Source organism: Aythya fuligula, chromosome 25 (genome assembly GCF_009819795.1).
Source record: "Aythya fuligula isolate bAytFul2 chromosome 25, bAytFul2.pri, whole genome shotgun sequence".
NCBI lineage: Eukaryota > Metazoa > Chordata > Aves > Anseriformes > Anatidae > Aythya > Aythya fuligula.
The window spans coordinates 3709705-3733367 of record NC_045583.1 but is presented as its reverse complement, the minus strand read 5'-3'; the positions used below and the strand labels follow the sequence as shown (position 1 = coordinate 3733367).

Below are 23663 nucleotides of genomic sequence, written 5' to 3'. Positions count from 1 at the left end.
CAGCAAAGAGTCCAGGCAGTTGAAGGGCAGACAAACTTAATCCTAGCATGGTCACAGAATGACCATAATGAGAATTGTCATTAGTGTATGAACTGAAAATAAAGCAGAAACAATCCAGATTTCTGGATCTTTCTGGAACCCTACACTTCAGCTACAGGAATAATATGCAAAATCTCTGTCTGAATACTCTACACTTTTACTGTGACTGCAAAGTGCCTCTGGCAAGGACCAATTCTGCCCTTCCTCAAGGCCTGCTACCGGGAACCACTGGCATGTTACATTTCTTATGATGGAGAAAAGGCAGAAAAGTTCCTAAAGAAAAATTCCAGGATTTGCCCACCTGACGTTTGTTACCACCATATGCAGACAAATTACCTTCTTTGATCCACCGGCAGGTGCTTTCCTCTTCACACTGGAACACACTTGTGCAGATAAGAGACCTTCACCTGCAAGGCTCCAAAGGTCACTGAGGGTGCAATATTACAACTCTATTCCTATTGAGTTTGTACTGTGCTACCTTATCGGCTCAGAAACAAACTGGAAAAATAATCCTTGAGGATCATCGTCTTTTTAATTATCCACCATATCTCATCCAGTGCAAGCAAAAAAACTGGCGGGTTGCTCTAATGCATGTTAATCTGCAGGTCAGTGGCTTCAGCACCAGCATTGTGATAAGGACAAGCCTGTGGGTGTTTTCCAGGCTCCCGTTCCACCAAGTCTGGACGACTGCCTGGAAATTCACCTTCACATCATCTTAACGGGAATTATGTAATGCCTCGGGGCAGAGAAAACAGCCAATGACTGCTGACAAGCTCATGCAGAATGTAAGAGATTCTGGCAATTTCACCTTAAGGAGCTCCACAGAAAGCCAAGGCAAGGCTTCTCACCTGCCCTTGCTCACCTGCCCACACCAACACGCCCAGCAGCAAGTGGGAGAAGTGCTCAGCAGAGGCTGACTTGGTTTGCTTTATTGCTGGGACACCACGAAGCCCACCACACTTCCCTGCACTGACAGCAAGCTTAAGTGGTGTGGGCAAGAGACAACACAGACCACAAGGCCTGCTGCATCCGACTGATAGCTTGCTACACCAAGTGAGCCCCATCCCTGTGCCCCCAAAAAGCCCACGGCTGTGAGCCCAAGCCCTGCTCAGCCCCACCTCGCTGAGTGCCGCAGCCAAGGAGACAAAACCCTTGCAAACCCTTTGGTTTGGCACCGCCTGCCACCAATGACAACGCAAGGTTGAACACTTCAGACATCTATTCCTGCCTAGTCGCCAATATTGACTCAAAGCCTCTCGTTGCAAACACGATTTCGAAGAAGAAAAGCCATCTAATCTTGTTCTTCAACTCCTCTGGCAGCACCACAAAATGGCACAGCCTGACAATCTTGATATTTTCTGCTGGAGTGTTAAGGCCATTGTATTGGTATCATTTTCTGTGATACTTTTTTAACTTTATCAGCTTGTGTAATGGTTGGGCATCATTGTTGACAGAAGACTCATACGAAATTAGAGAAGTGTATAAAAGTGGGAAGCAGCCTGCCCTGGATCAGTTCTGGTCCAAGATGGCCAAGCTCACTCTGCTTACCGGTAAGTCCTGCTTCCTAGCTTACTTCTTTACCTTCGTGACAAGTATTTGTGGCTCTCGCTGTTATAGTGGGGGTTAGAAAAGGGGTCCTTTAGAGTTAAAGATGTTGCATTCTTTTTTTTTTTTTTTTCTCTCAAAGAAAAATCAATACCATATTTTGGGGATTTTTAAATGCTTCGTGACTTTCAACTTGATATCTTCTCCTTTCTTAGATACGCGTTTTTTAAAAATTTAATTGCTTTATTTAATTGAAACATGGTTTTGGACCAAAAAAATGTATGAGAAACAAAAGTGCCCTGCTGTCATCTTCTGTCATGCTAAGAGACGCGCTATTACTGTCTGTGTATGCCTGTTGGTTTCTGCTGTTTCAGCCATGCTCAGGGGCACCACAACTCCTTATATCACCTGTTGCCTAATCACAGCTGATCAAAGCAGCAGCATACTGAGCCATTAATGATCATAAGCTTTTCAGTGTGTTTGCTTCCCTCAGAATGAATTTCGACCTGTGGCAGAGGAAATGTTGGGCTCACAAAGATCCTTATGAAAAGAAACAAAAATTGGCCAGAGTTAGAAGCAGTTTTAATGTCTGCATTGCCGTGTATCTATCTACCAAAGGGTTTCTGCTAGTGAGGCATTACCTTGCTTCTCAAAGACTAATCTCACACTTCTTTCTTCCAAGGTCTGGCCCTCCTGCTGAACGCCCAGATAGGTATGTACTCCCTACCCCAAAAAAATCCTTCCAAACCCTTTGCACCATCGGCATGTGCGTGTCCCAGGAGCAGGCTCACCAGCTAACTCTTCTACAAGAGGGGGGGAGGAAGCAGAAGCTGGCAGCACACAGTGAGGGTGTCTTTGAGGACAAAAGCTTAATGAAGCATGGCACGCTCAGCCTAAAGGGCAAATATGCCGCTTGATTTCATGCAGGTTTCCCCTTAGCAGCCCCATCCTGCTCAGGTTGAATGAAGCGTGGGCACAGCCACCAGCTTGGGCTGGACAGAAGTTTTCAGAGGCAGGTCGAGCAGGCAGCAGCAGGCACACAACGAGGCTTCCTCCCTCCGGGCACTTCACCAGAATCCACTTCTGCTTCTGCTGTGCCTTACTGGCATTAAAGGGGAAAAATCCAGTTTGGGGAGGAGACTTGGCAGCCACAACCACCCCAGTTCATCAGGTTCAGGGTGCAAGAGGCTCCAAGGAGGGCTCATATACTGGAACAAAGGAGGAAGGAAAGAAACGCATGACAATCCATGGAGAGCCAGTTTCCAAACAAACAACCAGGCCCACTTCCCCGTCCTACTTCCCTCAACTCTTCAACCTACAAGGGAGCATTGCCCAATCTTTTTTGATCACATTTCACTTAAGTCATAATTTGCACATAAGAGCAGCCCCAGGGCACTGTTGTCTTTAAAGTGTGCACTGAGGGATGGTTACAGGGGATAATGCAGCCTCGTGCAGCTAGCTACCTGGCCAGCAGGCACAGGAGGCCACCTGCATTGCCCACATGTGTTTCCTCTGCTCTCCTCGATCCCTGCCCCATCTCCTCTGTGTCTGCAGGCACTGCCTATGTGCTGTCATGCTACTTCACCAACTGGGCCCAGTACAGGCCCGGCCTGGGAAAGTATATGCCAGACAACATCGACCCATGCCTGTGTGACCATCTGATCTATGCCTTCGCTGGGATGTCCAACAATGAGATCACAACCTATGAATGGAACGATGAGACCCTCTACAAATCCTTCAATGGCCTGAAAAACCAGTACGTGACGTTCCCTCTGTGATGGAAGTGCAACCTGCGGGGTGAAGGGTGCCAACATGAAGAGGCAGAGTCAAAAATAGCAATTCAACAAGGTTGTTTTGTACCAAAACATGTTTGTGTCCTTATCTTTGCAGGAATGAAAATCTGAAGACCCTCCTGGCAATCGGAGGATGGAATTTTGGGACAGCCAAGTAAGTTCAAACCACCTCCATCCCACAATGGCAAACTGTAAAGTGAGGGAGAAGGGGAAAGAGGCCCCGACCATCCCCAACCCTGCCCTCCTCTGCTCCCTAGGTTCTCCGCAATGGTTTCCACTCCGGAGAACCGCCAGACTTTCATCAATTCCGTCATCAAATTCCTGCGCCAGTACCAGTTTGATGGGCTGGACCTCGACTGGGAGTACCCTGGCTCCAGGGGCAGCCCGGCTCAGGACAAGGGTCTCTTCACCGTCCTGGTGAAGGTAGGGGGACACAAAGGGGCTGCTCAAGGCTCTTGAGCAAACTCAAGAGCAAACTCCTCAGTGCTCCACACAGTTTGGTCCAGAGGAGCCCTGGGGGGCTCCAAGAGCCCACGCTGAGCCCTGTTCCTTGGCATCCCCCAGGAAATGCTGGCTGCCTTCGAGCAGGAAGCCAAGCAGGTTGGCAAGCCCCGTCTGATGATCACGGCTGCTGTTGCTGCAGGACTTTCCAACATCCAGTCTGGCTACGAGATCGCTGAGCTCGGCAAGTGAGTAGCAAGCCCCCAGGTCCACCTTCTGTGACTTAAGTGCTGTTCCTTCCAGCGATTAAGGGAAACTGTGTCATTAACTGTCAGGTACTTGGACTACTTCCATGTGATGACTTATGACTTCCACGGTTCCTGGGATGGAAAGACTGGGGAGAACAGCCCGCTGTACAAAAGCCCTGTTGACACTGGTGACCTCATCTACTTCAACGTTGTAAGTACTCTTTGTGACCCTTTCCCACAGATCACTGATAAGAATTTTAAGAATCGACCCTCCAACCTACAAAACCTGGCACAGGCTTGAACTCTGATGCTTTTTTTATAGGATTACGCTATGAACTACTGGAAGAGCAACGGTGCCCCTGCTGAGAAGCTCCTTGTTGGATTCCCCACCTACGGACATAACTTCGTCCTGCAGAACCCATCTGACACTGCTGTTGGGGCACCAGCATCGGGACCTGGGCCTGCTGGACCGTACACAAGGCAGGCTGGGTTCTTGGCTTACTACGAGGTATGTGTGTTCCCTCACACCTAGGCAGACCAGAACACAAACACCCTTCAAACTACCTGGCAAGGAATTATATCCTGTGGATCCATGGAATATTTCAACTGCCATTTTTTGTAGGACATCCGATACATTCCCACTCTCTGCCCTTTTTTTCCTAGATCTGCACGTTCCTGGACTCTGGAGCCACCCAGGCTTGGGATGCCCCCCAGGACGTGCCCTATGCCTACAAGGGCAACGAATGGGTTGGCTACGACAACATCAAGAGCTTCAACATCAAGGTACAGTGGGGATGTGGCTGTACTAATCAAACTCCAGGAGCCCTTCTGCAACAGCAGCTCTTGGACTAACTGGGATTTCTGTCCATGCACTACACAGATTGACTGGCTGAAGAAGAACAACTTTGGAGGTGCTATGGTTTGGTCTCTTGATATGGATGACTTCACCGGCACATTCTGCAAGCAGGGCAAATATCCCCTGATCACCACCCTGAAGAACGCTCTTGGTCAGCAGGGCAGCAGTGAGTAACTAGGGAAGTGTGGCCTTCTGGAAGGGGTCTCCATTAGCTCACAGCTGGTGCAGGTCTTTAGTGGCCCGAGAACCTTTATTTCCAGGGAACTGGGGGGAAAAAAGGTTAATTGTTTTTCTGCTGATACCACCCCGAAAGGGACTGTGGTGGAAGGGCAGTGCTGAGAGACACGCAACATAAAGATAAGCCCTGTCCTGCTTTTATTTCAGGCTGTGTGCCCCCAGCTCAGCCCAATCCTCCCATCACTTCAGCTCCTAACACTGGAAGTGGAAGTGGCAGCGGCAGCGGGAGCTCGGGTGGCAATACTGGTGGCACTGGTGGGAGCGGATTCTGTGCTGGCAAGGCCAACGGCATCTATGCAGATCCGACCAACAAGAGCAAGTTCTACAACTGCAACAACGGTGAAACCTACGAGCAGAGCTGCCAGGCCGGGCTGGTCTTTGATCCCAGCTGCTCCTGCTGCAACTGGGCATGAAGACTCCAGGTCGATCACAGCAAACAGACCCCTTGGGTCTAGTTCTGTGGAATAACAATGATTAAATAAAATGTTCTGCAAAAGAAACCATCTATGTTGTACTGACTCATTTTGCTCTTCATATTTTGATGCTCCCTGACTGTCTCCCGATACATAAATCCATGATCAGGGAAGGGCCTGAATCCCCAAGCACCATTTGAAGAGCCCTAGGCAGGCATTTCCCAGGGCTTTCTTGCCTCCCCAGTGGGGCAGTCAGTCAGAGGGGAAGAAAGCAGAAAGAGAGGGCAGGGCAGGACAGGCTGTGCCACGAGGGAGCACCCAAAGAAAAGTGGCAGTAACACAGCCAGGAGCCTGCCTCACCAAGAGCCCTTGTGCAAAGCCTTTGCTGCTGTCTAGGAAAAAGCATTCTCCTCCTGGAAAAGTCACCCTGCAAAGGAGCCGGCCTTCAGAGGTCCCCCAGCCCTATTGCTCTGGCCTTGAGACGGCTGCAGCAATTCCCCTCCTACTGCAGGAACGGGCACGTAGCAGCTCCCACAGAGTCCTGATGTGTCCTTGAGCCCCAAAAGCGCACTGTATGGTCAGAGGCACAAGGAGCTTCATGCCCATTGCAGCAGCTTAAGGCCTGAATCACAAAATGATTCTTCTTCTCAATAAAAGTTTCATATAAATTGCCATCTTTTTAGAGAAGAGATTTGAGTTCTGCTGATCAAGAACTTCTGTGCTTCCCCTGCTGAAAATGTTCTTTAAAAAACATTTTAAAAACCTTGCTTACTCCTTGAAAGCAAATGACAGAGCAGGATATGCTTTATGATGGGAGTAAGAGAACAGCATTTCTTCCCAGAGCCACAGGTAAGAATAGCAGACATAAAGGGGTCAGAGCCACAGTTTTGAAAGAAAAGCCACAGCCCTTCACAGCTATTTCTTCTCACCTTCATTGGTCTTGAGATATTTTATAGAAACACACGGAAAAGAAGAGAGAGAGATGGAAAACCAGTCAGCTTTAGCAGATAAGCAAACAAACTCAAACCACCCTTAGTGTGGAAGGGCAGTCACAGATCTCCTTACACATAACCTAGTGGCTGCTGAATTCCTGGGCTATGCCTGGACTCCAATGACTGATTGCATGAGCTCTGGCAGCATAGACATAAGCTGCAGAGCTTTTGCTGATGGATACATAGACATATTCAGGGTAAATTCCCATCAGAAAGTTCCCAAGGACTTTCTGAGAAAATCACCACACACTAAGGAGGACCACACTGGCAACAGGTTGTCTCTGTGGCCAGTGCATGTGGATCCAGATAAGAGTTAGGACAGGGCATATTTCTCTAAATCCACGGTGCCATTCCACTGACCTTTACTTTTCTCTCCCCACTTAAGCCTTCCCCACTGACCTGCCTAATCTCCCTGGCAAGGGCAGGTAGAACAAATCCAGATCTCTAAAGCAGTGCCTCATGTGCAGAAGGCCAGGATGGTTAAGATCTTCCTGGGATACAGCAGGCGTTAGAGAGTTTGCTGAGAGGGGCACAAGACTCTGTAAGCACTGCCCCTGACCCTAACAAACCCTTTGAATAATCCACCACCTCTCATCTCATGCCTGCATACACAAAATCTGAAGTCGAATGAATAAAAGGGCAGCTCAGTGGCTTCAGCACCAGCATGTGATAAGGACAAGCCTGTGGGTGTTTTCCAGGCTCCCGTTCCACCAAGTCTGGACGACTGCCTGGAAATTCACCTTCACATCATCTTAACGGGAATTATGGAATGTCTCGGGGCAGAGCAAACAGCCAATGACTGCTGACAAGCTCATGCAGAATGTAAGAGATTCTGGCAATTTCACCTTAAGGAGCTCCACAGAAAGCCAAGGCAAGGCTTCTCACCTGCCCTTGCTCACCTGCCCACACCAACACGCCCAGCAGCAAGTGGGAGAAGTGCTCAGCAGAGGCTGACTTGGTTTGCCTTACTGCTGGGACACCACGAAGCCCACCCCACTTCCCTGCATTGACAGCAAGTTTAAGTGGCATGGGCAAGAGACAACACAGACCACAAAGCCCCTGGCATCCCAACCAACACCTTGCTCCGCCAAGTGAGCCCCGTCCCTGTGTTCCCCAAAAAGCCCACGGCTGTGAGCTCAAGCCCTGCTCTGCCTGCCTCCCCAGCCAAGGAGACAAAACCCTTGCAAACCCTTTGGTTTGGCACCGCCTGCCACCAATGACAACGCAAGGTTGAACACTTCAGACATCTATTCCTGCCTAGTCGCCAATATTGACTCAAAGCCTCTCGTTGCAAACACGATTTTGAAGAAGAAAAGCCATCTAATCTTGTTCTTCAACTGCTTTGGCAGCACCACAAAATGGCACAGCCTGATAATCCTCCCTGATAATCCTTGTGCCTCCTGATGGACCCTTAAGGTTTATCATGTTGGTATCATTTTTGTGATATTTTTATCTACTCGGGTAATGGTTGGGCATCTTTGTTGACAGAAGACTAGCACGAAAAATAAAGAAGGGTATAAAAGAGGGAAGCAGCCTGCCCCAGATCAGTTCTGGTCAAAGATGGCCAAGCTCACTCTGCTTACCGGTAAGTCCTGCTTCCCAGCTTACTTCTTTACCTTCGTGACAAGTATTTGTGGCTCTCGCTGTTACACTGGGGAGTTTGAGAAGTTCTTTGGAATTCCAGTCTCTTTACTCTCCTTTCAAAGAAAAAGACGTAGCAGCAACTTTCAGAAGGGATTGTTATATTTTTCAGTACTGTTTGGGAGGACAATTTATGCATTAGAAATGAATGTATTTCGTTGTTGTTTGAAAATGAAAAACATTTTTTAAACAAAACAAAACAAAAAAGTACAAGTGATCAAAACTCTGCACTCTGACTTCTTCAGGTTGTTTTTGATGCTTCTACCTGAAATTGTTCCCAAATTGCATCCACTTCCATATGAACACTCAGATAAATGTGCCTAAAGAAACACAATGATTACAATCTGGGGTACAAATTACATAAAGTTCAGCGCAGACCTGATCAAGAGCTTGGCATTACCTTGCTTCTCAAAGACTAATCCCACACTTCTTTCTTCCAAGGTCTGGCCCTCCTGCTGAACGCCCAGATAGGTATGTGCTCCCTACCCCAAAACAACCCTACCAAACCCTTTCCACCATGTGCATGTATGGGTGCGTGGAGCAGGCTTACCAGCCAACTCTTCTACAAGAGGGAAGAAGGAGGCAGCAGCTGGCCAGCACGCAGTGGTTCTTAGGTCGTAATTTACACCTAAGAGCAGCCCAGGGAACTGTTGTCTTTAAAGTGTGCACTGAGGGATGGTTACAGGGGATAATGCAGCCTCGTGCAGCTAGCTACCTGGCCAGCAGGCACAGGAGGCCACCTGCATTGCCCACACACGTTCCCTCTGCTCTCCTCGATCCCTGCCCCATCTCCTCTGTGTCTGCAGGCACTGCCTATGTGCTGTCATGCTACTTCACCAACTGGGCCCAGTACAGGCCCGGCCTGGGAAAGTATATGCCAGACAACATCGACCCATGCCTGTGTGACCATCTGATCTATGCCTTCGCTGGGATGTCCAACAATGAGATCACAACCTATGAATGGAACGATGAGACCCTCTACAAATCCTTCAATGGCCTGAAAAACCAGTACGTGACAATCCCTCTGTGATGGAAGTGCAACCTGCGGGGTGAAGGGTGCCGACGTGAAGAGGCAGAGTCAGAAATAGCAATTCAACAAGGTTGTTTTGTACCAAAACATGTTTGTGTCCTTATCTTTGCAGGAATGAAAATCTGAAGACCCTCCTGGCAATTGGAGGATGGAATTTTGGGACAGCCAAGTAAGTTCAAACCACCTCCATCCCACAATGGCAAACTGTAAAGTGAGGGAGAAGGGGAAAGAGGCCCCGACCATCCCCAACCCTGCCCTCCTCTGCTCCCTAGGTTCTCCGCAATGGTTTCCACTCCGGAGAACCGCCAGACTTTCATCAATTCCGTCATCAAATTCCTGCGCCAGTACCAGTTTGATGGGCTGGACCTCGACTGGGAGTACCCTGGCTCCAGGGGCAGCCCGGCTCAGGACAAGGGTCTCTTCACCGTCCTGGTGAAGGTAGGGGGACACAAAGGGGCTGCTCAAGGCTCTTGAGCAAACTCAAGAGCAAACTCCTCAGTGCTCCACACAGCTTGGTCCAGAGGAGCCCTGGGGGGCTCCAAGAGCCCACGCTGAGCCCTGTTCCTTGGCATCCCCCAGGAAATGCTGGCTGCCTTCGAGCAGGAAGCCAAGCAGGTTGGCAAGCCCCGTCTGATGATCACGGCTGCTGTTGCTGCAGGACTTTCCAACATCCAGTCTGGCTACGAGATCGCTGAGCTCGGCAAGTGAGTAGCAAGCCCCCAGGTCCACCTTCTGTGACTTAAGTGCTGTTCCTTCCAGCGATTAAGGGAAACTGTGTCATTAACTGTCAGGTACTTGGACTACTTCCATGTGATGACTTATGACTTCCACGGTTCCTGGGATGGAAAGACTGGGGAGAACAGCCCGCTGTACAAAAGCCCTGTTGACACTGGTGACCTCATCTACTTCAACGTTGTAAGTACTCTTTGTGACCCTTTCCCACAGATCACTGATAAGAATTTTAAGAATCGACCCTCCAACCTACAAAACCTGGCACAGGCTTGAACTCTGATGCTTTTTTTATAGGATTACGCTATGAACTACTGGAAGAGCAACGGTGCCCCTGCTGAGAAGCTCCTTGTTGGATTCCCCACCTACGGACATAACTTCGTCCTGCAGAACCCATCTGACACTGCTGTTGGGGCACCAGCATCGGGACCTGGGCCTGCTGGACCGTACACAAGGCAGGCTGGGTTCTTGGCTTACTACGAGGTATGTGTGCTCCCTCACACCTAGGCAGACCAGAACACAAACACCCTTCAAACTACCTGGCAAGGAATTATATCCTGTGGATCCATGGAATATTTCAACTGCCATTTTTTGTAGGACATCCGATACATTCCCACTCTCTGCCCTTTTTTTCCTAGATCTGCACGTTCCTGGACTCTGGAGCCACCCAGGCTTGGGATGCCCCCCAGGACGTGCCCTATGCCTACAAGGGCAACGAATGGGTTGGCTACGACAACATCAAGAGCTTCAACATCAAGGTACAGTGGGGATGTGGCTGTACTAATCAAACTCCAGGAGCCCTTCTGCAACAGCAGCTCTTGGACTAACTGGGATTTCTGTCCATGCACTACACAGATTGACTGGCTGAAGAAGAACAACTTTGGAGGTGCTATGGTTTGGTCTCTTGATATGGATGACTTCACCGGCACATTCTGCAAGCAGGGCAAATATCCCCTGATCACCACCCTGAAGAACGCTCTTGGTCAGCAGGGCAGCAGTGAGTAACTAGGGAAGTGTGGCCTTCTGGAAGGGGTCTCCATTAGCTCACAGCTGGTGCAGGTCTTTAGTGGCCCGAGAACCTTTATTTCCAGGGAACTGGGGGGAAAAAAGGTTAATTGTTTTTCTGCTGATACCACCCCGAAAGGGACTGTGGTGGAAGGGCAGTGCTGAGAGACACGCAACATAAAGATAAGCCCTGTCCTGCTTTTATTTCAGGCTGTGTGCCCCCAGCTCAGCCCAATCCTCCCATCACTTCAGCTCCTAACACTGGAAGTGGAAGTGGCAGCGGCAGCGGGAGCTCGGGTGGCAATACTGGTGGCACTGGTGGGAGCGGATTCTGTGCTGGCAAGGCCAACGGCATCTATGCAGATCCGACCAACAAGAGCAAGTTCTACAACTGCAACAACGGTGAAACCTACGAGCAGAGCTGCCAGGCCGGGCTGGTCTTTGATCCCAGCTGCTCCTGCTGCAACTGGGCATGAAGACTCCAGGTCGATCACAGCAAACAGACCCCTTGGGTCTAGTTCTGTGGAATAACAATGATTAAATAAAATGTTCTGCAAAAGAAACCATCTATGTTGTACTGACTCATTTTGCTCTTCATATTTTGATGCTCCCTGACTGTCTCCCGATACATAAATCCATGATCAGGGAAGGGCCTGAATCCCCAAGCACCATTTGAAGAGCCCTAGGCAGGCATTTCCCAGGGCTTTCTTGCCTCCCCAGTGGGGCAGTCAGTCAGAGGGGAAGAAAGCAGAAAGAGAGGGCAGGGCAGGACAGGCTGTGCCACGAGGGAGCACCCAAAGAAAAGTGGCAGTAACACAGCCAGGAGCCTGCCTCACCAAGAGCCCTTGTGCAAAGCCTTTGCTGCTGTCTAGGAAAAAGCATTCTCCTCCTGGAAAAGTCACCCTGCAAAGGAGCCGGCCTTCAGAGGTCCCCCAGCCCTATTGCTCTGGCCTTGAGACGGCTGCAGCAATTCCCCTCCTACTGCAGGAATGGGCACGTAGCAGCTCCCACAGAGTCCTGATGTGTCCTTGAGCCCCAAAAGCGCACTGTATGGTCAGAGGCACAAGGAGCTTCATGCCCATTGCAGCAGCTTAAGGCCCGAATCACAAAATGATTCTTCTTCTCAATAAAAGTTTCATATAAATTGCCATCTTTTTAGAGAAGAGATTTGAGTTCTGCTGATCAAGAACTTCTGTGCTTCCCCTGCTGAAAATGTTCTTTAAAAAACATTTTAAAAACCTTGCTTACTCCTTGAAAGCAAATGACAGAGCAGGATATGCTTTATGATGGGAGTAAGAGAACAGCATTTCTTCCCAGAGCCACAGGTAAGAATAGCAGACATAAAGGGGTCAGAGCCACAGTTTTGAAAGAAAAGCCACAGCCCTTCACAGCTATTTCTTCTCACCTTCATTGGTCTTGAGATATTTTATAGAAACACACGGAAAAGAAGAGAGAGAGATGGAAAACCAGTCAGCTTTAGCAGATAAGCAAACAAACTCAAACCACCCTTAGTGTGGAAGGGCAGTCACAGATCTCCTTACACATAACCTGGTGGCTGCTGAATTCCTGGGCTATGCCTGGACTCCAATGACTGATTGCATGAGCTCTGGCAGCATAGACATAAGCTGCAGAGCTTTTGCTGATGGATACATAGACATATTCAGGGTAAATTCCCATCAGAAAGTTCCCAAGGACTTTCTGAGAAAATCACCACACACTAAGGAGGACCACACTGGCAACAGGTTGTCTCTGTGGCCAGTGCATGTGGATCCAGATAAGAGTTAGGACAGGGCATATTTCTCTAAATCCACGGTGCCATTCCACTGACCTTTACTTTTCTCTCCCCACTTAAGCCTTCCCCACTGACCTGCCTAATCTCCCTGGCAAGGGCAGGTAGAACAAATCCAGATCTCTAAAGCAGTGCCTCATGTGCAGAAGGCCAGGATGGTTAAGATCTTCCTGGGATACAGCAGGCGTTAGAGAGTTTGCTGAGAGGGGCACAAGACTCTGTAAGCACTGCCCCTGACCCTAACAAACCCTTTGAATAATCCACCACCTCTCATCTCATGCCTGCATACACAAAATCTGAAGTCGAATGAATAAAAGGGCAGCTCAGTGGCTTCAGCACCAGCATGTGATAAGGACAAGCCTGTGGGTGTTTTCCAGGCTCCCGTTCCACCAAGTCTGGACGACTGCCTGGAAATTCACCTTCACATCATCTTAACGGGAATTATGGAATGTCTCGGGGCAGAGCAAACAGCCAATGACTGCTGACAAGCTCATGCAGAATGTAAGAGATTCTGGCAATTTCACCTTAAGGAGCTCCACAGAAAGCCAAGGCAAGGCTTCTCACCTGCCCTTGCTCACCTGCCCACACCAACACGCCCAGCAGCAAGTGGGAGAAGTGCTCAGCAGAGGCTGACTTGGTTTGCCTTACTGCTGGGACACCACGAAGCCCACCCCACTTCCCTGCATTGACAGCAAGTTTAAGTGGCATGGGCAAGAGACAACACAGACCACAAAGCCCCTGGCATCCCAACCAACACCTTGCTCCGCCAAGTGAGCCCCGTCCCTGTGTTCCCCAAAAAGCCCACGGCTGTGAGCTCAAGCCCTGCTCTGCCTGCCTCCCCAGCCAAGGAGACAAAACCCTTGCAAACCCTTTGGTTTGGCACCGCCTGCCACCAATGACAACGCAAGGTTGAACACTTCAGACATCTATTCCTGCCTAGTCGCCAATATTGACTCAAAGCCTCTCGTTGCAAACACGATTTTGAAGAAGAAAAGCCATCTAATCTTGTTCTTCAACTGCTTTGGCAGCACCACAAAATGGCACAGCCTGATAATCCTCCCTGATAATCCTTGTGCCTCCTGATGGACCCTTAAGGTTTATCATGTTGGTATCATTTTTGTGATATTTTTATCTACTCGGGTAATGGTTGGGCATCTTTGTTGACAGAAGACTAGCACGAAAAATAAAGAAGGGTATAAAAGAGGGAAGCAGCCTGCCCCAGATCAGTTCTGGTCAAAGATGGCCAAGCTCACTCTGCTTACCGGTAAGTCCTGCTTCCCAGCTTACTTCTTTACCTTCGTGACAAGTATTTGTGGCTCTCGCTGTTACACTGGGGAGTTTGAGAAGTTCTTTGGAATTCCAGTCTCTTTACTCTCCTTTCAAAGAAAAAGACATAGCAGCAACTTTCAGAAGGGATTGTTATATTTTTCAGTACTGTTTGGGAGGACAATTTATGCATTAGAAATGAATGTATTTCGTTGTTGTTTGAAAATGAAAAACATTTTTTAAACAAAACAAAACAAAAAAGTACAAGTGATCAAAACTCTGCACTCTGACTTCTTCAGGTTGTTTTTGATGCTTCTACCTGAAATTGTTCCCAAATTGCATCCACTTCCATATGAACACTCAGATAAATGTGCCTAAAGAAACACAATGATTACAATCTGGGGTACAAATTACATAAAGTTCAGCGCAGACCTGATCAAGAGCTTGGCATTACCTTGCTTCTCAAAGACTAATCCCACACTTCTTTCTTCCAAGGTCTGGCCCTCCTGCTGAACGCCCAGATAGGTATGTGCTCCCTACCCCAAAACAACCCTACCAAACCCTTTCCACCATGTGCATGTATGGGTGCGTGGAGCAGGCTTACCAGCCAACTCTTCTACAAGAGGGAAGAAGGAGGCAGCAGCTGGCCAGCACGCAGTGGTTCTTAGGTCGTAATTTACACCTAAGAGCAGCCCAGGGAACTGTTGTCTTTAAAGTGTGCACTGAGGGATGGTTACAGGGGATAATGCAGCCTCGTGCAGCTAGCTACCTGGCCAGCAGGCACAGGAGGCCACCTGCATTGCCCACACACGTTCCCTCTGCTCTCCTCGATCCCTGCCCCATCTCCTCTGTGTCTGCAGGCACTGCCTATGTGCTGTCATGCTACTTCACCAACTGGGCCCAGTACAGGCCCGGCCTGGGAAAGTATATGCCAGACAACATCGACCCATGCCTGTGTGACCATCTGATCTATGCCTTCGCTGGGATGTCCAACAATGAGATCACAACCTATGAATGGAACGATGAGACCCTCTACAAATCCTTCAATGGCCTGAAAAACCAGTACGTGACAATCCCTCTGTGATGGAAGTGCAACCTGCGGGGTGAAGGGTGCCGACGTGAAGAGGCAGAGTCAGAAATAGCAATTCAACAAGGTTGTTTTGTACCAAAACATGTTTGTGTCCTTATCTTTGCAGGAATGAAAATCTGAAGACCCTCCTGGCAATTGGAGGATGGAATTTTGGGACAGCCAAGTAAGTTCAAACCACCTCCATCCCACAATGGCAAACTGTAAAGTGAGGGAGAAGGGGAAAGAGGCCCCGACCATCCCCAACCCTGCCCTCCTCTGCTCCCTAGGTTCTCCGCAATGGTTTCCACTCCGGAGAACCGCCAGACTTTCATCAATTCCGTCATCAAATTCCTGCGCCAGTACCAGTTTGATGGGCTGGACCTCGACTGGGAGTACCCTGGCTCCAGGGGCAGCCCGGCTCAGGACAAGGGTCTCTTCACCGTCCTGGTGAAGGTAGGGGGACACAAAGGGGCTGCTCAAGGCTCTTGAGCAAACTCAAGAGCAAACTCCTCAGTGCTCCACACAGCTTGGTCCAGAGGAGCCCTGGGGGGCTCCAAGAGCCCACGCTGAGCCCTGTTCCTTGGCATCCCCCAGGAAATGCTGGCTGCCTTCGAGCAGGAAGCCAAGCAGGTTGGCAAGCCCCGTCTGATGATCACGGCTGCTGTTGCTGCAGGACTTTCCAACATCCAGTCTGGCTACGAGATCGCTGAGCTCAGCAAGTGAGTAGCAAGCCCCCAGGTCCACCTTCTGTGACTTAAGTGCTGTTCCTTCCAGCGATTAAGGGAAACTGTGTCATTAACTGTCAGGTACTTGGACTACTTCCATGTGATGACTTATGACTTCCACGGTTCCTGGGATGGAAAGACTGGGGAGAACAGCCCGCTGTACAAAAGCCCTGTTGACACTGGTGACCTCATCTACTTCAACGTTGTAAGTACTCTTTGTGACCCTTTCCCACAGATCACTGATAAGAATTTTAAGAATCGACCCTCCAACCTACAAAACCTGGCACAGGCTTGAACTCTGATGCTTTTTTTATAGGATTACGCTATGAACTACTGGAAGAGCAACGGTGCCCCTGCTGAGAAGCTCCTTGTTGGATTCCCCACCTACGGACATAACTTCGTCCTGCAGAACCCATCTGACACTGCTGTTGGGGCACCAGCATCGGGACCTGGGCCTGCTGGACCGTACACAAGGCAGGCTGGGTTCTTGGCTTACTACGAGGTATGTGTGTTCCCTCACACCTAGGCAGACCAGAACACAAACACCCTTCAAACTACCTGGCAAGGAATTATATCCTGTGGATCCATGGAATATTTCAACTGCCATTTTTTGTAGGACATCCGATACATTCCCACTCTCTGCCCTTTTTTTCCTAGATCTGCACGTTCCTGGACTCTGGAGCCACCCAGGCTTGGGATGCCCCCCAGGACGTGCCCTATGCCTACAAGGGCAACGAATGGGTTGGCTACGACAACATCAAGAGCTTCAACATCAAGGTACGGTGGGGATGTGGCTGTACTAATCACACTCCAGGAGCCCTTCTGCAACAGCAGCTCTTGGACTAACTGGGATTTCTGTCCATGCACTACACAGATTGACTGGCTGAAGAAGAACAACTTTGGAGGTGCTATGGTTTGGTCTCTTGATATGGATGACTTCACCGGCACATTCTGCAAGCAGGGCAAATATCCCCTGATCACCACCCTGAAGAACGCTCTTGGTCAGCAGGGCAGCAGTGAGTAACTAGGGAAGTGTGGCCTTCTGGAAGGGGTCTCCATTAGCTCACAGCTGGTGCAGGTCTTTAGTGGCCCGAGAACCTTTATTTCCAGGGAACTGGGGGGAAAAAAGGTTAATTGTTTTTCTGCTGATACCACCCCGAAAGGGACTGTGGTGGAAGGGCAGTGCTGAGAGACACGCAACATAAAGATAAGCCCTGTCCTGCTTTTATTTCAGGCTGTGTGCCCCCAGCTCAGCCCAATCCTCCCATCACTTCAGCTCCTAACACTGGAAGTGGAAGTGGCAGCGGCAGCGGGAGCTCGGGTGGCAATACTGGTGGCACTGGTGGGAGCGGATTCTGTGCTGGCAAGGCCAACGGCATCTATGCAGATCCGACCAACAAGAGCAAGTTCTACAACTGCAACAACGGTGAAACCTACGAGCAGAGCTGCCAGGCCGGGCTGGTCTTTGATCCCAGCTGCTCCTGCTGCAACTGGGCATGAAGACTCCAGGTCGATCACAGCAAACAGACCCCTTGGGTCTAGTTCTGTGGAATAACAATGATTAAATAAAATGTTCTGCAAAAGAAACCATCTATGTTGTACTGACTCATTTTGCTCTTCATATTTTGATGCTCCCTGACTGTCTCCCGATACATAAATCCATGATCAGGGAAGGGCCTGAATCCCCAAGCACCATTTGAAGAGCCCTAGGCAGGCATTTCCCAGGGCTTTCTTGCCTCCCCAGTGGGGCAGTCAGTCAGAGGGGAAGAAAGCAGAAAGAGAGGGCAGGGCAGGACAGGCTGTGCCACGAGGGAGCACCCAAAGAAAAGTGGCAGTAACACAGCCAGGAGCCTGCCTCACCAAGAGCCCTTGTGCAAAGCCTTTGCTGCTGTCTAGGAAAAAGCATTCTCCTCCTGGAAAAGTCACCCTGCAAAGGAGCCGGCCTTCAGAGGTCCCCCAGCCCTATTGCTCTGGCCTTGAGACGGCTGCAGCAATTCCCCTCCTACTGCAGGAACGGGCACGTAGCAGCTCCCACAGAGTCCTGATGTGTCCTTGAGCCCCAAAAGCGCACTGTATGGTCAGAGGCACAAGGAGCTTCATGCCCATTGCAGCAGCTTAAGGCCCGAATCACAAAATGATTCTTCTTCTCAATAAAAGTTTCATATAAATTGCCATCTTTTTAGAGAAGAGATTTGAGTTCTGCTGATCAAGAACTTCTGTGCTTCCCCTGCTGAAAATGTTCTTTAACAAACATTTTAAAAACCTTGCTTACTCCTTGAAAGCAAATGACAGAGCAGGATATGCTTTATGATGGGAGTAAGAGAACAGCATTTCTTCCCAGAGCCACAGGTAAGAATAGCAGACATAAAGGGGTCAGAGCCACAGTTTTGAAAGAAAAGCCACAGCCCTTCACAGCTATTTCTTCTCACCTTCATTGGTCTTGAGATATTTTATAGAAACACACGGAAAAGAAGAGAGAGAGATGGAAAACCAGTCAGCTTTAGCAGATAAGCAAACAAACTCAAACCACCCTTAGTGTGGAAGGGCAGTCACAGATCTCCTTACACATAACCTAGTGGCTGCTGAATTCCTGGGCTATGCCTGGACTCCAATGACTGATTGCATGAGCTCTGGCAGCATAGACATAAGCTGCAGAGCTTTTGCTGATGGATACATAGACATATTCAGGGTAAATTCCCATCAGAAAGTTCCCAAGGAGTTTCTAAGAAAACCACCACACACTAAGGAGGACCACACTGGCAACAGGTTGTCTCTGTGGCCAGTGCATGTGGATCCAGATAAGAGTTAGGACAGGGCATATTTCTCTAAATCCACGGTGCCATTCCACTGACCTTTACTTTTCTCTCCCCACTTAAGCCTTCCCCACTGACCTGCCTAATCTCCCTGGCAAGGGCAGGTAGAACAAATCCAGATCTCTAAAGCAGTGCCTCATGTGCAGAAGGCCAGGATGGTTAAGATCTTCCTGGGATACAGCAGGCGTTAGAGAGTTTGCTGAGAGGGGCACAAGACTCTGTAAGCACTGCCCCTGACCCTAACAAACCCTTTGAATAATCCACCACCTCTCATCTCATGCCTGCATACACAAAATCTGAAGTCGAATGAATAAAAGGGCAGCTCAGTGGCTTCAGCACCAGCATGTGATAAGGACAAGCCTGTGGGTGTTTTCCAGGCTCCCGTTCCACCAAGTCTGGACGACTGCCTGGAAATTCACCTTCACATCATCTTAACGGGAATTATGGAATGTCTCGGGGCAGAGCAAACAGCCAATGACTGCTGACAAGCTCATGCAGAATGTAAGAGATTCTGGCAATTTCACCTTAAGGAGCTCCACAGAAAGCCAAGGCAAGGCTTCTCACCTGCCCTTGCTCACCTGCCCACACCAACACGCCCAGCAGCAAGTGGGAGAAGTGCTCAGCAGAGGCTGACTTGGTTTGCCTTACTGCTGGGACACCACGAAGCCCACCCCACTTCCCTGCATTGACAGCAAGTTTAAGTGGCATGGGCAAGAGACAACACAGACCACAAAGCCCCTGGCATCCCAACCAACACCTTGCTCCGCCAAGTGAGCCCCGTCCCTGTGTTCCCCAAAAAGCCCACGGCTGTGAGCTCAAGCCCTGCTCTGCCTGCCTCCCCAGCCAAGGAGACAAAACCCTTGCAAACCCTTTGGTTTGGCACCGCCTGCCACCAATGACAACGCAAGGTTGAACACTTCAGACATCTATTCCTGCCTAGTCGCCAATATTGACTCAAAGCCTCTCGTTGCAAACACGATTTTGAAGAAGAAAAGCCATCTAATCTTGTTCTTCAACTGCTTTGGCAGCACCACAAAATGGCACAGCCTGATAATCCTCCCTGATAATCCTTGTGCCTCCTGATGGACCCTTAAGGTTTATCATGTTGGTATCATTTTTGTGATATTTTTATCTACTCGGGTAATGGTTGGGCATCTTTGTTGACAGAAGACTAGCACGAAAAATAAAGAAGGGTATAAAAGAGGGAAGCAGCCTGCCCCAGATCAGTTCTGGTCAAAGATGGCCAAGCTCACTCTGCTTACCGGTAAGTCCTGCTTCCCAGCTTACTTCTTTACCTTCGTGACAAGTATTTGTGGCTCTCGCTGTTACACTGGGGAGTTTGAGAAGTTCTTTGGAATTCCAGTCTCTTTACTCTCCTTTCAAAGAAAAAGACGTAGCAGCAACTTTCAGAAGGGATTGTTATATTTTTCAGTACTGTTTGGGAGGACAATTTATGCATTAGAAATGAATGTATTTCGTTGTTGTTTGAAAATGAAAAACATTTTTTAAACAAAACAAAACAAAAAAGTACAAGTGATCAAAACTCTGCACTCTGACTTCTTCAGGTTGTTTTTGATGCTTCTACCTGAAATTGTTCCCAAATTGCATCCACTTCCATATGAACACTCAGATAAATGTGCCTAAAGAAACACAATGATTACAATCTGGGGTACAAATTACATAAAGTTCAGCGCAGACCTGATCAAGAGCTTGGCATTACCTTGCTTCTCAAAGACTAATCCCACACTTCTTTCTTCCAAGGTCTGGCCCTCCTGCTGAACGCCCAGATAGGTATGTGCTCCCTACCCCAAAACAACCCTACCAAACCCTTTCCACCATGTGCATGTATGGGTGCGTGGAGCAGGCTTACCAGCCAACTCTTCTACAAGAGGGAAGAAGGAGGCAGCAGCTGGCCAGCACGCAGTGGTTCTTAGGTCGTAATTTACACCTAAGAGCAGCCCAGGGAACTGTTGTCTTTAAAGTGTGCACTGAGGGATGGTTACAGGGGATAATGCAGCCTCGTGCAGCTAGCTACCTGGCCAGCAGGCACAGGAGGCCACCTGCATTGCCCACACACGTTCCCTCTGCTCTCCTCGATCCCTGCCCCATCTCCTCTGTGTCTGCAGGCACTGCCTATGTGCTGTCATGCTACTTCACCAACTGGGCCCAGTACAGGCCCGGCCTGGGAAAGTATATGCCAGACAACATCGACCCATGCCTGTGTGACCATCTGATCTATGCCTTCGCTGGGATGTCCAACAATGAGATCACAACCTATGAATGGAACGATGAGACCCTCTACAAATCCTTCAATGGCCTGAAAAACCAGTACGTGACGTTCCCTCTGTGATGGAAGTGCAACCTGCGGGGTGAAGGGTGCCGACGTGAAGAGGCAGAGTCAGAAATAGCAATTCAACAAGGTTGTTTTGTACCAAAACATGTTTGTGTCCTTATCTTTGCAGGAATGAAAATCTGAAGACCCTCCTGGCAATTGGAGGATGGAATTTTGGGACAGCCAAGTAAGTTCAAACCACCACCATCCCACTATGGCAAACTGTAAAGTGAGGGAGAAGGGGAAAGAGGCCCCGACCATCCCCAACCCTGCCCTCCTCTGCTCCCTAGGTTCTCCACAATGGTTTCCACTCCGGAGAACCGCCAGACTTTCATCAATTCCGTCATCAAATTCCTGCGCCAGTACCAGTTTGATGGGCTGGACCTCGACTGGGAGTACCCTGGCTCCAGGGGCAGCCCGGCTCAGGACAAGGGTCTCTTCACCGTCCTGGTGAAGGTAGGGGGACACAAAGGGGCTGCTCAAGGCTCTTGAGCAAACTCAAGAGCAAACTCCTCAGTGCTCCACACAGCTTGGTCCAGAGGAGCCCTGGGGGGCTCCAAGAGCCCACGCTGAGCCCTGTTCCTTGGCATCCCCCAGGAAATGCTGGCTGCCTTCGAGCAGGAAGCCAAGCAGGTTGGCAAGCCCCGTCTGATGATCACGGCTGCTGTTGCTGCAGGACTTTCCAACATCCAGTCTGGCTACGAGATCGCTGAGCTCGGCAAGTGAGTGGCAAGCCCCCAGGTCCACCTTCTGTGACTTAAGTGCTGTTCCTTCCAGCGATTAAGGGAAACTGTGTCATTAACTGTCAGGTACTTGGACTACTTCCATGTGATGACTTATGACTTCCACGGTTCCTGGGATGGAAAGACTGGGGAGAACAGCCCGCTGTACAAAAGCCCTGTTGACACTGGTGACCTCATCTACTTCAACGTTGTAAGTACTCTTTGTTACCCTTTCCCACAGATCACTGATAAGAATTTTAAGAATCGACCCTCCAACCTACAAAACCTGGCACAGGCTTGAACTGTGATGCTTTTTTTATAGGATTACGCTATGAACTACTGGAAGAGCAACGGTGCCCCAGCTGAGAAGCTCCTTGTTGGATTCCCCACCTACGGACATAACTTCGTCCTGCAGAACCCATCTGACACTGCTGTTGGGGCACCAGCATCGGGACCTGGGCCTGCTGGACCGTACACAAGGCAGGCTGGGTTCTTGGCTTACTACGAGGTATGTGTGCTCCCTCACACCTAGGCAGACCAGAACACAAACACCCTTCAAACTACCTGGCAGGGAATTCTATCCTGTGGATCCATGGAATATTTCAACTGCCACTTTTTGTAGGACATCCGATACATTCCCACTCTCTGCCCTTTTTTTCCTAGATCTGCACGTTCCTGGACTCTGGAGCCACCCAGGCTTGGGATGCCCCCCAGGACGTGCCCTATGCCTACAAGGGCAACGAATGGGTTGGCTACGACAACATCAAGAGCTTCAACATCAAGGTACGGTGGGGATGTGGCTGTACTAATCACACTCCAGGAGCCCTTCTGCAACAGCAGCTCTTGGACTAACTGGGATTTCTGTCCATGCGCTACACAGATTGACTGGCTGAAGAAGAACAACTTTGGAGGTGCTATGGTTTGGTCTCTTGATATGGATGACTTCACTGGCACATTCTGCAAGCAGGGCAAATATCCCCTGATCACCACCCTGAAGAACGCTCTTGGTCAGCAGGGCAGCAGTGAGTAACTAGGGAAGTGTGGCCTTCTGGAAGGGGTCTCCATTAGCTCACAGCTGGTGCAGGTCTTTAGTGGCCCGAGAACCTTTATTTCCAGGGAACTGGGGGGAAAAAAGGTTAATTGTTTTTCTGCTGATACCACCCCGAAAGGGACTGTGGTGGAAGGGCAGTGCTGAGAGACACGCAACATAAAGATAAGCCCTGTCCTGCTTTTATTTCAGGCTGTGTGCCCCCAGCTCAGCCCAATCCTCCCATCACTTCAGCTCCTAACACTGGAAGTGGAAGTGGCAGCGGCAGCGGGAGCTCGGGTGGCAATACTGGTGGCACTGGTGGGAGCGGATTCTGTGCTGGCAAGGCCAACGGCATCTATGCAGATCCGACCAACAAGAGCAAGTTCTACAACTGCAACAACGGTGAAACCTACGAGCAGAGCTGCCAGGCCGGGCTGGTCTTTGATCCCAGCTGCTCCTGCTGCAACTGGGCATGAAGACTCCAGGTCGATCACAGCAAACAGACCCCTTGGGTCTAGTTCTGTGGAATAACAATGATTAAATAAAATGTTCTGCAAAAGAAACCATCTATGTTGTACTGACTCATTTTGCTCTTCATATTTTGATGCTCCCTGACTGTCTCCCGATACATAAATCCATGATCAGGGAAGGGCCTGAATCCCCAAGCACCATTTGAAGAGCCCTAGGCAGGCATTTCCCAGGGCTTTCTTGCCTCCCCAGTGGGGCAGTCAGTCAGAGGGGAAGAAAGCAGAAAGAGAGGGCAGGGCAGGACAGGCTGTGCCACGAGGGAGCACCCAAAGAAAAGTGGCAGTAACACAGCCAGGAGCCTGCCTCACCAAGAGCCCTTGTGCAAAGCCTTTGCTGCTGTCTAGGAAAAAGCATTCTCCTCCTGGAAAAGTCACCCTGCAAAGGAGCCGGCCTTCAGAGGTCCCCCAGCCCTATTGCTCT

At 49.7% G+C, this 23663-nt stretch overlaps 4 protein-coding genes across 4 annotated transcripts; all 4 read left to right on the top strand.

Moving 5' to 3' along the window:
• Positions 1 to 1564: 1564 nt before the first annotated feature.
• On the top strand, positions 1565 to 5572 carry LOC116498861 (acidic mammalian chitinase-like). Its single transcript, XM_032203325.1, has 11 exons — positions 1565 to 1589; positions 2267 to 2296; positions 3139 to 3340; positions 3475 to 3531; positions 3635 to 3800; positions 3942 to 4066; positions 4154 to 4277; positions 4389 to 4574; positions 4730 to 4849; positions 4947 to 5088; positions 5307 to 5572. The coding sequence occupies exons 1-11, from the start codon at positions 1565 to 1567 to the stop codon at positions 5570 to 5572; spliced, it is 1443 nt and encodes a 480-aa protein (XP_032059216.1).
• Positions 5573 to 8124: 2552 nt separating this feature from the next.
• Positions 8125 to 11445, top strand: LOC116498862 (acidic mammalian chitinase-like). The gene is made up of 11 exons (XM_032203326.1): positions 8125 to 8149; positions 8647 to 8676; positions 9012 to 9213; positions 9348 to 9404; positions 9508 to 9673; positions 9815 to 9939; positions 10027 to 10150; positions 10262 to 10447; positions 10603 to 10722; positions 10820 to 10961; positions 11180 to 11445. Exons 1-11 carry the CDS (start codon positions 8125 to 8127, stop codon positions 11443 to 11445), a joined length of 1443 nt encoding a protein of 480 aa, XP_032059217.1.
• Positions 11446 to 13997: 2552 nt separating this feature from the next.
• Positions 13998 to 17318, top strand: LOC116498866 (acidic mammalian chitinase-like). The gene is made up of 11 exons (XM_032203331.1): positions 13998 to 14022; positions 14520 to 14549; positions 14885 to 15086; positions 15221 to 15277; positions 15381 to 15546; positions 15688 to 15812; positions 15900 to 16023; positions 16135 to 16320; positions 16476 to 16595; positions 16693 to 16834; positions 17053 to 17318. Exons 1-11 carry the CDS (start codon positions 13998 to 14000, stop codon positions 17316 to 17318), a joined length of 1443 nt encoding a protein of 480 aa, XP_032059222.1.
• Positions 17319 to 19870: 2552 nt separating this feature from the next.
• Positions 19871 to 23191, top strand: LOC116498865 (acidic mammalian chitinase-like). Its single transcript, XM_032203330.1, has 11 exons — positions 19871 to 19895; positions 20393 to 20422; positions 20758 to 20959; positions 21094 to 21150; positions 21254 to 21419; positions 21561 to 21685; positions 21773 to 21896; positions 22008 to 22193; positions 22349 to 22468; positions 22566 to 22707; positions 22926 to 23191. The coding sequence occupies exons 1-11, from the start codon at positions 19871 to 19873 to the stop codon at positions 23189 to 23191; spliced, it is 1443 nt and encodes a 480-aa protein (XP_032059221.1).
• Positions 23192 to 23663: the final 472 nt, after the last annotated feature.